The sequence below is a fragment of the Podarcis bocagei genome, assembly GCF_964188305.1.
Source record: "Podarcis bocagei genome assembly, chromosome: 2".
Lineage (NCBI taxonomy): Eukaryota > Metazoa > Chordata > Lepidosauria > Squamata > Lacertidae > Podarcis > Podarcis bocagei.
The window spans coordinates 62,991,982-63,004,053 of NC_138126.1; the positions used below are offsets into that span (position 1 = coordinate 62,991,982).

The following is a 12,072-nucleotide window of genomic DNA, read 5'->3' on the forward strand; positions in this document are numbered from 1 at the left end:
CTAGAGACAAAAATAGATTCAAGTAGGTGCATGTATTGATATGTCAGCAAAAATCAAAGGCGTGCAAAATTGGCATGGGTTTTCTGAATTACTTTGAGGGGAAATAATTGTGGATGACACATGGTAAATTACATTCGCCACTAATGTAAAAGATTATTGGGAATGCAGCTCAATTCCATTATTTAACTCATTCTGGCATTGTGCCTTTTTTATAAATAAAATAAAAAGATACACAGCAGATGGTTGTTTGGGGTGTGGGGAGAACCACAGCTTAGCAGTAGAAAACATCGTTTGCACGCAGAAGGTCCTGTGTTTAAACTCTGGCACCTACAGTAATGAGGTAGCAGGTAATATGAAGCACTTCTGCCTGAGATACTGGGGAGCCACTGCCATTCCAAATACGACAATACTGAACTAGAAGCACAGATAGCCTGACCTGATATATATCAGCACCTTCTGTACCATCCTGTTTCAGGGTTGTGCCATCAGATCCAGAAATATGCTTGTGACCGGCAAGGAAGTTTTGTAGACCTTGATCTAGGATTTGCAGCTGCCGTTCTAAACAGACTTGCTAGTTAGGGAGCCCCACTTGGTACAAGAGAACCCATTAGTAAACGTGCACTGTAAGTTATTCAGAGTGGCATACTCCCTCGGAGACTGTGACTAGCTCACCAAACTTGCTGAATAGACAACAAAATGGCAGGTGACACTTGACGGGTGGAATTCAATGTCATGCTAATATGGTTCTTCTGTCAGCTCAAGCATTTCCGCTTGCAAGATTGAACACTCTCTCCTTTCCTTCCCTTGTTTTGGGGATTTTCCTGATCCCCCAGAGCCGATTTGTGGGCAAAAGTAGGAAAGCCGTATTGCACTGGCTCCTGCTAGCACTAGTTGAATCTAGCCCCTTGTACAACTGATACGAAAAGTGTTGGAGCACCTTAACAATGTGGTAAGGCAAGGTGACTGGATATTTTTTTAGTTCAGAAAAAAGAACTGGGGTGTGACAATAGAAGCTTAGAAGACTGTGAGTGGCACTGAAAGAGTAGCGATAATTCTCTACCTTCTCCTACAAAACTAGTTGCAGAGGTCACACAGTGAAACTGACTATTCAGGAAAGATGAAAGGAAGTTTCACATCATGTAGAATTAATATAGGATTCTCTTCACCTTGGTTTAGATAGCCTAAAAAAAAAATTAGACAAATTAAGAGAGAATAGATCTTCAGGGGCAATAAACTTTCAGAAGACAAACAATGTACAGCTGTTGTTTTCATGCCACACTTGTTGCTTCCCAGAGGCATCTGGCTGCTGTTGGACAAATAATGCTGTTGAACTGATACATGTTTGGCGTAAACTAGCAAATTAATTCTGCCAACTTATCTCTCATTGCTCCAGCTGTGTTTCCTTAACTCACTTCTCTCCTCCAGTCCTCACATCACTGGTGGTGGTGGTGGGGGAAATCCAAGCACGATAAGCATTTAGATAAAAGGGTTAGACTAAAAGAATGCAAAATATATCAGTACATACTTTCCTCAGAGAAAAGAAGAGCCAGCTGAATCAGGCCAATGGCCCATTAGCATCCTGTGAGAAACTCCCAGGTGGACCCAAGCACAACAGCACTCTTCTCCCTTGTGGTTTCTCACAACTGGTATTCAGAAGCATTCGTGCCTCCATCCATAGAGGCAGAGCATCGTCACCATGGCTAGTAGCCATTAGTCAGCTACTGATAATTTCCCCTGTTCAACGCTATGGCATGGTGAACTACTATCACTCAAGCCTAGGCAACCTGAGGTAAATATCAGTTTGTTCAACTACCAATACCATTGCTAGCAGCCACCAGGACTTATAATAGGGAAGGAGCTAGTAGAGATCATTTACAGCTTGGAAACCAGTAGCCCTCCAAATTATGTTGGGCCACAACTCCCATCAACCCTAGTCAACATGGTCAGTAATCAGGGATGATGGGAGTTGAAAGCAACACTATCTGCAGGGCCAGTGTCTCCCAATCACCGGTATCTTCCATATGGGTAAAGAAGGTCATCCGAGGGGATTTCGGCTTCTGTTGTCATCCTGCATGGTTTAAGGCAGTCAATGTGCTGAGGAATGTGCCTATTTCTTTCCACCCATCACTCCCCACTCAACAGTGTTAACACAGTATTAGTAGCATTGTACTGGGATACCTGCCCTCCAGCTCAAGCTAGCAATGTACCTAGTAGGTGGCCTTAGACAAGTTAAATCAGTTTGTTCAGTTCTGCAGTAGGACTGATGGGCAGAATGACTTGCTTTACCAAGCATCGTAAGGATGAATGCATTAAGCCTGCCTTCCTGAAAAATGCTACAAATAATTTCCTGTTATACAGCTGGCTGAAGTAAACAAGAATCAAATATGAAAAAGGCCCCTCTGTGCCATGCCTAGAAACCAACAGGATTTAATCCTGATGTGCATTTAGGGTTGGAGTACAGGCTGTAAGGTGCCCACCATGTTTCATGAGCGGAGAAACATGTTCCTGACAAAATGAAGACGGGGTGGAAATTTATGGAGGTGGGCAATTTGGTTCAAGCACCCAGGGGGATTGCAAGGGTTGTGGCCCATGTTGACTTTTGGTACCAGCAGCTACTCTGGATTCAAATGAGTTTCAAGCCAGAGGTGAGACCCCAGTGCTAGCCATAGGCAGCAATTACACAGCACACATAGCCACTCTGTGTCCAAATGTCAGTTTATCTTTCAACACGAAAGATTTCACAGTATCAAAAAGTAAATAATTTAATAACCCCCCCCAAAAGTTGATCTGCCTGTGGTCTGCAGCATGGTATGGCCCAATGCCTCCGAGATGTCGGTTGGGCACCACCCTCCAAAGTAGGGAGAGCCTAGGTAGCACTAGAAATTGGGGTCAGAGACACACCAGGGCTCAGTTGCTGCTGCAGTTAGGTTTGTTGTGCATGTGACAAATGAACAGGGATGTGTGCAGGCAAGATTTAGCTGAGGCAACAGGAAGCGAAGTGCAAACACTGATTGGCCTAGCAGGATGGTCAGCATCACTTGAGGGAAGATGACCATCCCAACTGGGCTCCTGGGGAGATCAGAATCAATGGCTGACAGAGTAAAATTCAAGGGCACAGCTAAGGCCAGTAGAGTTCAAGCAGCATTCTGACGTTTGCCTTGGTTGTCAGGGGAAAGGTGCAAGTCAGACTCAACGGGCTCAATGGCAATGGGGCAGTTTCTCCTTTAGTGCGGAACAGCCAACCACTGACTACGGCCATAGCTCTGCTCATCCTGAAATGGAATGATGGTTTTCCACAGACAATTTCTTCAGATGGGTTGTGATTATTACGGTCCTTTTACCAGCACCAGAACAGTCCTAGGGCTTTGTTGAGCAACTGTGGGATCGTAAGAGTGCACCTCTACTAGCACAACCTACTTGCTATGAAGTCACAGATATTTAGAAATGACGGGGCTGTCACTCCCCACCATCATCAGGGCTGATGGGGCGCATCACTCTAGTGGGGGAAATAAACAGGGCCTTATGGGCAGGGCTTAAGTCTGCTGAGAGGTAATCAGAAACAGGAGCAGTCCAAAGTAGTAGGCTTTTGGTGGTGGACGAATGGAGTCATGCTCCCCACCTGATGTGAGAGCCAATGTGCAGCGTTATTTGCAACAACGGCTGTTTTGCACAAGAGGACTTTCCCACGTGGATATCACTTCCCTGTAGGAAATAACACATCCGTGGCCATGTGTGAGGAGCACAAACATGTTTATTTTGTTGCAGGATCCTGCAGCCAAACTGGGGGTGTCCTGCTGGGAGCAATCATGGTGAAACAGACAGGAGTGCGCTCGTCATACATGGTCGGTGTCGATGGAGCCACCTACATGGAAGTGATATCTGCACAGGAAAGCTGAAGGGCCATAAGCTCCCACAGAGCACATCTACCATTCTTGGACTTGAACTCAACTGTTATGAAAGCAAAGGAAAACGCTGGCTGTCCCTGTGGCAGAGGCTGCCTGCTTGAGAAGGCATGGTAGGCTTTCCGCTGACAGGAGGCTCCTTAAGACAATGCTGCCGCAGGATGGCATTTCGGCCGAGAGAACATTCCCTGAGAAGTGGGGTAGCACAGCCAAGGATTGAATGACCCATGCAGTTTCCAGGAGACTGAAGAGAGCTGCGTCTTCCACCAATGAGCTCTGCCACTGTAAACCGTGCAAGGAGATGGCAGGGTTGTCAGACTGGAGACTGAGACCCCTAGGACTGCTCCATGTGCGCCGGGTGCCCTGATCCCAACCAGCCGTGAGTGCAATTTGAGCGCCGAGTGTAGCTGGGTTGCTGCGGTCGCCCACCACCACCAACGGAGCCCTGCCCACCTCCCCTAGGGACCAGAAAAGCCAGAACAAACAACAGAAAAGTTGGGTTTTTTAAATAAAATAAAAAATTAAAAAGTCCTTTATTGGGTGCAGCCTGGTCCCTGTGCCACGCTGGGCCTTGGCCGATCAAGACTGCCCCTGGGCTCGGGGCGGCTCAGTCAGCATCTCCCCGAACGTCGAACACTTACGAGGTGAGGGACGCAAGGGCTGTCCAGGCCTTGCCTATAGGCTAGGAATAGAAGCCCCAGGGGGAGGGGGGAGGGGGAAAGAGCAAGGGATGGTGAGGCCAAGTGTCTGTCTATGGGTTTGGGGAGGGAAGGCGAGGTGTGGGGCCCTGCACCTATACCAGGGGTGCACCGCACACCTCACTGAGCTGCACTCGAAGTGGTTTTCTTCAGGGTGAAATTGGTCCAGTTCACAGCCACTTTCTGCCGGGTCTGCTTGGCTGAGTCCAGGCAAAACCTGCAAGTACAGGAAAAAAAAAACAACTAGTGAGAGGAAATGATGGGGCTGAGGGACCCTTGTTTTATTCACACATATAATATAGCTGCCTGTCTCCTGTGAGCCAGTGTGGTGTAGTGGTTAAGAGCGGAAGACTCGTAATCTGGGGAACCGGGTTCGATTCCCTGCTGCTCCACATGCAGCTGCTGGGTGACCTTGGGCCAGTCACACTTCTTTGAAGTCTCTCAGCCCCACTCACCTCACAGAGTGTTTGTTGTGGGGAAGGAAGGGAAAGGAGAATGTTAGCCGCTTTGAGACTCCTTAAAGGGAGTGAAAGGCGGGATATCAAATCCAAACTCTTCTTCTTCTTCTTCTGTGAACTTCCCCCTACTCCCTCATGGAGTTGCTCAGATTGTTCAACAAGGAATGTCCACAAACATCCTAATGATTTTAAGGGGCAAAGGGCTAACAGCACAATGGCACCAGGCGGCACCACTTCTGTGATGAAAATACTTTGGAAAGAATGTTGCAGGACAACACAAAGATAGGACAGGTCCTACTGGCAGAGACAGGCAACATAGGCAGGGATGCTGGACAAAGCTGAGGAAGAAGATACAAAGTGTGTGCTGTTTGCAGCATAGAAGCCAAGATTTTTAGGGACTATAGGGCAGGTAGCTCATCAAAAAGGGTATGGGTGAATTTGGTTATTCCTTTTAGCCAAAGAGGAATGAACAACTTGATATAGGAAGCTCAGAGAAGATGTGACTCTGGTCTCCTTGAAGAAAGGAAATGGGAGACCACTCCTGAAGAAATTCTCTCTGGACCTAAGATGCTTTTCCCAGGCAGCAGTCAGTTTTCAATCTCCTCCTTCTGGGCTTGAGCTGGTGGGCAGAACCACATATTCAGATTTTCCTGGACTATCATGCTTTGATGGCTCTCTCTGACAATAGGTGGTACTTGCAGACTGCTGCTACATGACACTTGTACTCTGGGGTGCTGTAGGGAACTTGTCCCACATGTGTTAAACCACAGGCGTAGCTTGGAGTGAGGTGACTTCAGCTCTCCTTCTGTTTTTCATCTAATCCAGATGCACTGGATATCCAGAACAGGTTTCTGGAGTCAGTAAGGAGTCCACTGAGGGCCAACAAACTGAAGTTCAATCCAACAAAACCAAACTGCTGTTAGCAGAGGATATGCTAGCTCATGGAGATGGTCTTCAATTTCTCTGGGATGGGGCTGAAATTCCCCCTGAAGAATTAACTTTACAGCTTATGGGTGCTTTTGGATCCAGCTTTACCCATGGACACCCAAATGGCTCAAAATGCCTTTTACCACCATCAGTTGATATGCATGGAATTTCAGTTTAATGGAAATATTAATTAAGCAACAGCTTGACTTATAAAGGTTGCTAGCCCTGCCTAAATAGTAGGTTGAAATGCTGAGGTGGCACATCTCTCAAGACTCTGAAAGAGTGTAGTGGAAATGATGATCCATCCCATTCTCTCACATTGATAAACTTGGCCTTGATCACTGCCATGAGAACAGCCTGCCCAGTACCCTCCTCCCCATAATACACTGAGTCAGGACTCGTCCTCTCTGACATGCTGATGGATGGCACCTCTTCTCACTACAACATCAAATGATGTGACACTGCAGGGCCCATGTATTTACATCAAGACACCTCTGGAAATTTGTGAATGATGGGGAAGAAATAGAAAGACTGCCTGCGCTAGTCTCATCCATATGTGGTTGAAATGGGGAACCATCTTCAGCTCAAGGGCCTCATTCCCTTCCGGGCAACCTTCTGGGCATCACGTACCAAATGCGGGTGGTGCCAGAGGCAAAAGTGGAGAAAGCAACAGAGGTGACATTTGCCCCTGTACGATTTCTACACACATGCACACACCTCTCTCCTTCCTCCATGCAGGCAAGCAAGAGGAACTATCAGTGTTCAAGGCACATTCCAGCAAGGCAAAAACACTCAGGGAGGGAGCAGGGAGGGATGTTGCCCCGGGAGAGGGTGTGTGTGGTCTGGCGAGGACCCCAAGGAAGTATCTGCATTTAGTTCCCAGATCCGAGGTTCCACATCCCTGATGTATGGCATTGATTTATTTCTCGTCTGCAAGGCCCTGATCCCAGGACTCCACAGTTTATCGGGACCAAGTCTTACCTCTTGAAGTATTCCACTTCTCTGTCAGTCTCATCCATTTCCACACCATCTAAGTCTTTGGGCAGGAACACATCATCTAACAAATCACAACAGTGAAAAAGAAGAAGAATGAGTTAGCTGGGCCCGAGAGCTGCTCAGAGTCAGCGACAGGGATCTCCTCCTTCCCTTCCAAACCAGGCACATGCCTCACACCACTCAAACATCACTAGCTGCCCAAGCCAGGAGACTCCCCTGCAGTGATGCTCAAGGTGCCCAAGTCCACAACCACTGGCCCAAAGCAGAGAAAGCGAGAGGTGTGACACAGTGTGACTACCCAAAGTTTGTGATGTACAGCAAGCACTGGTGGGATAAAAATAATTTTCAGTGGGAACATAGGAAAGTGCAGTTAAAGGGTATGCAAAATTCCACACTTCTAAGCCTGGCTTTATGAGAATCTCAGTTTCAATCAATGCCAACATGCTCTCATAATTGCAGGGAGAAGTCTGAAAATACACAGAGTTTTGAGCTGGGCCTTAGGGAGCTGAGCAGGCCACAAAAGCTGTCTCACCTTACCCCCATTAAACCTTAGCCCTACATACAGCTGTTTTAACAGCAATGTCTCTCCTGCACCTTCACAACATCAACTCTTGCCGCAATATTCCAAATTCTTTTTAAAAATCCAGATTGGTCCAGAAAATGTGCATAGCTCACACTCAGGATACTGTATGGGGCACTATTCATTTAAAGCAGTATCACAGCACTTTAAATAGCCGTCGCTTCCCCACAAAAATCCTGAGAACTGTAGCTTGTTATGGGTGTTGAGAGTTGTTAAAGGTAAAGGTAAAGGTACCCCTGCCCGTACGGGCCAGTCTTGACAGACTCTAGGGTTGTGCGCCCATCTCACTTAAGAGGCCGGGGGCCAGCGCTGTCCGAAGACACTTCCGGGTCACGTGGCCAGCGTGACAAGCTGCATCTGGCAAGCCAGCGCAGCACACGGAACGCCGTTTACCTTCCCGCCAGTAAGCGGTCCCTATTTATCTACTTGCACCCGGGGGGTGCTTTCGAACTGCTAGGTTGGCAGGCGCTGGGACCGAGCAGCGGGAGCGCACCCCGCCGCGGGGATTCGAATCGCCGACCTTTCGATCGGCAAGTCCTAGGCGCTGAGGCTTTTACCCACAGCGCCACCCGCGTCCCATTGTTGAGAGTTGTTAGGAGACCTCTATTCCCTGCACAGACATACAATCTCCAGAGGCAAGAGGCACTGATTGTTCAGCCTCTCTGGGAAGTGTAATTCTATGAGGAGAATTCTCCTAACAACTGTCAGAACCCTTAAACTACACTTCCCAGAATTCTTTGACTGTTTAAAGTGGTGTGATACTACTTTGAATGTATAATGCAGATGGGGTAGTCTCCCTGGTACAGTGGTGCCCCGCAAGACGAATGCCTCGCAAGACAGAAAACCCGCTAGACGAAAGGGTTTTCCGTTTTTGAGCTGCTTCGCAAGACGAATTTCCCTATGGGCTTGCTTTGCAAGACGAAAATGTCTTGCGAGTGTTCCGATTCTTTTTCGCTCCCCCCCCCTTTTCTAAGCCCCTAAGCCGCTAATAGCCTTTTAGCCGCTAAGCCGCTAAGCCTTTAATAGCCGCTAATCCGCTAATAGTGCTAATCCGCTAAGCCGCTAATAGGGTTGCTTCGCAAGACGAAAAAACCACTAGACGAAGAGACTCGCGAAACGGATTAATTTCGTCTTGCGAGGCACCACTGTACTTTTGCAGTTTTTTAAAGTGTTCGTCCAAAACATACCCAGATTCTAGGCTGTTATGCATGCCCTCAGGATGTACGCTAGTACCTGCCCTCTCACTAGCCTTCATAACAGGACCGGCAGCTGTCATGCACTTGGTGGGCCTCACCAGTATATAATGGGCCTCAGAAGCGCCAACGTCCTGAGTGCATAAGGGGCCCACCCCAATCTTAATGAGAAGCTGGGATAGCTCAGTCAGTAGAGCAGGAGACTCAATCTCAGGGTTGTGGGTTCGAACCCCACATTGGGCAAAAGATCCCTGCATTGCAACTGATGGACCCTTGTGGTCCCTTCCAACTCTCTATTTTTGTGAAAAAGCCAGAGAGCAGAAATAACAGCCCAAATACAGGGAAAGCCTTCCACATACTCACCAATGGAAGGGCTCGCTTTCTCCATTTTGTTCCTACTCTTCTTGCCTTTGCCCTTTGGCTGGGGCAAGTCATCTGGCACAGTTGTATGGGGCAGATGCCGCTCGCCAGTCCCCAAGGAAACAGGCTCCTGCTCGGCCTGGTCGGTTCTGCCTTCCCCTCTCCGGCTCCTGCCCTCCGCACTCTTCTCTTTGTCCACCTTAGAGCCGCCGCAACCCCAGCCCTGCCCCTGCCGCAGCCCTCTGGCCCCATCGCCATGCTCCACGCTGCTTCCTCTCGGGGCTTCGGGAGCCGTACCCTTCAGGGGGTTCTTCTGCCCCACCCCCTTGGAGCCAGAAGCCTCACTGCTCAAAGCGAGAGCCTCCCCTTTCTTGGTCGGGCAGTTCTGCCTCTTGCCCTTCCTCTGCTTCCCGGTGGTGGGCGCTTGCTCCTGCAGCTCCGCTCCTCTGCCCGGGGCCGCCTCCTTGGACTCGTGGCCGGCCCCACTCTCCAGGGGAGAGTCTGTTGGCTTGGGGGACTGGACCCAGATCATGCGCGAGAGGTTGGGGACGGCGTTGAGTCGCTTCACCACGCCATTCTCACAAGCTGGGGGCGGCGGGGGCGGCACCTCGCCTGGGCTCTCTACCCATCGGGAGGCCACCTCGCTCCGCAGCAACGTGTGGTTGTGTGGCGTGCCCAGGCTAAGCGGAGACAGGTCGAGGTCAATCTCCTGCAGCTCCGAGGAGCCGTTGAGGTGGGAGAGCAGGTTCTTCTGCTCTAGCACGGCTGCCTTCTTTGGGAAGTCGTTGACGTCCAGGTTGAGGTCGTAGACATTGAAGCTGGCACGGATGGAGTCCTTGATGGTGTTCTTGATCTCCTGCAGTCGGCTGCTCAGGAAATTGTTCACTCGCTCCAGTTCTAGCTGGGGCCACTCCAGAAGCTTCTCTTCAGCCAGCTCCTGGTCCTGACCCGTGGGTGGGGTCCGGTCCACTCGCTTCTGGGCCTCCGCCTCCAGCTGGGCCTTCTCTTTCTCCTGAAAGTCCAGAAGTTAGCAACATGAACTCGAGTCGTTCTAGTATTCCTACTGGCAACCGAGAAGAGGGACTGTGGTGAGGATGGCAGCCAAACTCCGGCTGGCTGGATGAAGAGGCCCCTGCTTCTCAGCTGCTGACAGTAACTACTTCTATGCAGCTGCATGGGGACTACGGCAAACCACCGTGCACTTGGGAATTGGCACTGGGAACTGGCATACACAAAGCCTGTGCTATGGTAACAAACCTTAAGGAACAGATGCGTTGCCAGCAATTTCCCACAGCCATTTCCCTGTGTGTACAAGCTGCAGAAGGTTGCTACACCTCAGGCCCTAAACTTAGTTCATGTGGCGCTGGAGCATTTGGGGTGGGTGTGGGGCAGGAAGGTTGCAAGCAGAGAAACACAGTTACACTTTCACGCTGCCTCCCCCAGCTCAGCAGCAACTGAGGAACACAAGAGAGAAAGACTGAAGGGGCCCATTTCACTGACCAGGCATCCTCGGTCAATAACCCAGTGTGAGAGAGCCAGTGTGGCATGATGGTTAGGATCTGGGAGAGACCAGGGTTCAAATCCCCACTCGGCCCTGAAGCTCTCGCTGGGTGGTGACCTTGGGCCAGTCATTGGCTTCTCTCAGCCTAACCTACCTCACAGGGTTGTTGTGGGGGTTAAATCAGGAGGTGGGAGGACCATGTACATGCCACCTTGAGCTCCTTGGAGGAAAAGGTGGAATATAATGTGATATAACAACAACAATTGTATAAACAACCTTAATTCACTTCAACTTCTGACTAGTTTACACTCTGTGTGTGTGTGTGTGTGTGAATAAGAATCAGGCATGATAAAAAGTGCATGAGAATCTGAGGAGAGATGGCTGAGATGACTGGCAGAATCCGGGACCAAGGAGAAGAGTCGGTGGAAGAAGAGTGGAAAAAATTTAAAGTATATCTTCAAAAATATTGTAAAATTAAGGACTGTTAGAAAGGTGTTGGAAAAAGAAAATTAGGTAGTTTTGGTAGATATGAGATAAAGGTTTAAGTAAAAAGGAGTTGATGAAAGTGATGAAAGAGAGGACGTTAAACTATATTATTTTAAATTAAATTACTTAACTGAAAATAAGGTTGAAAGGATTTGCTGAAAAAACGATTTGAATTAGAATACAAAATTGGCAGGTGTGAGGAGGTCAAGGAAATAAGTAAAGGAAGAAAGCTATGTAAAGGTTTAATCTGTTCTTTTTTGTAAAAAAAAATTTAATTGAATGTATTTTTATACCTTCTTTTTCTTCCTTTTCTGTTACTGTTGTATCCTTTTTTATATTTTGTATTGGTTTTTTTCTTTTTGAAACCTTAAACTTTGAATAAATATTATATATAAAAAAATATAAAAAAAGAGAATCTGAGGAGAGAGAGCTTAAATTCACCTCTTTCATCTCTCTGTGAAAGAGATCACATCTCCTGTTTGCAAAGGTAGTAGGGAAACTGAGTTCCTTGCAGATACATAGCAACTTGTGAATAACGTGAAATGCCAGGCAAAACAGCATTACTGAAACATACTAAGTAGTCAAGGAGTGTTCGTACAGGTTAACAGCCAAGTCGGCACCCTTCGAGTAAACATCAATGAAGTGTTCTTGTAGCATACACAGCACAGGCTGTGCATGCAGAATGTTCCTGAAATGTCTATTTAAAAAGTTAACAAGGATGGGAAAGACATCAGCATAAAACTTTGGAAAACCATTGCAAGTCAGAGCAGTGACTGCAGGGCTAGGTGGACCAGTGGTCTGATTCTGCATAACACAGTTTCATATGTTCAGGAATTCCCCTATAGCATAGACAAGCTTCAGAATGAATCCCTTCACAAAAGAACCCAAGCTAGCTGCTTGGCATGCTCACGTGTGGATATACTGGAGGGAGAGCCCTGTTTCATATGGCTCAGTTCAGGCCCAGAGGTACT

General features: G+C 48.2%; 1 protein-coding gene across 3 annotated transcripts in view; it reads right to left on the minus strand.

Moving 5' to 3' along the window:
• Nucleotides 1-4,397: 4,397 nt before the first annotated feature.
• The window catches only part of FAM193B (family with sequence similarity 193 member B), a 33,887-nt gene continuing 26,212 nt past the window's right edge, over nt 4,398-12,072 (minus strand). For all 3 annotated transcript variants that reach the window (XM_081185315.1, XM_081185316.1, XM_081185317.1), the window contains 3 exons: nt 9,118-10,126; nt 6,967-7,042; nt 4,398-4,817 (listed from right to left, as the gene is read on the minus strand). In XM_081185315.1, coding sequence (XP_081041441.1) covers nt 4,721-4,817; nt 6,967-7,042; nt 9,118-10,126 — 1,182 coding nt within the window. In that variant the 3' untranslated portion in view covers nt 4,398-4,720. The remainder of the gene's footprint in view (nt 4,818-6,966; nt 7,043-9,117; nt 10,127-12,072) is intronic.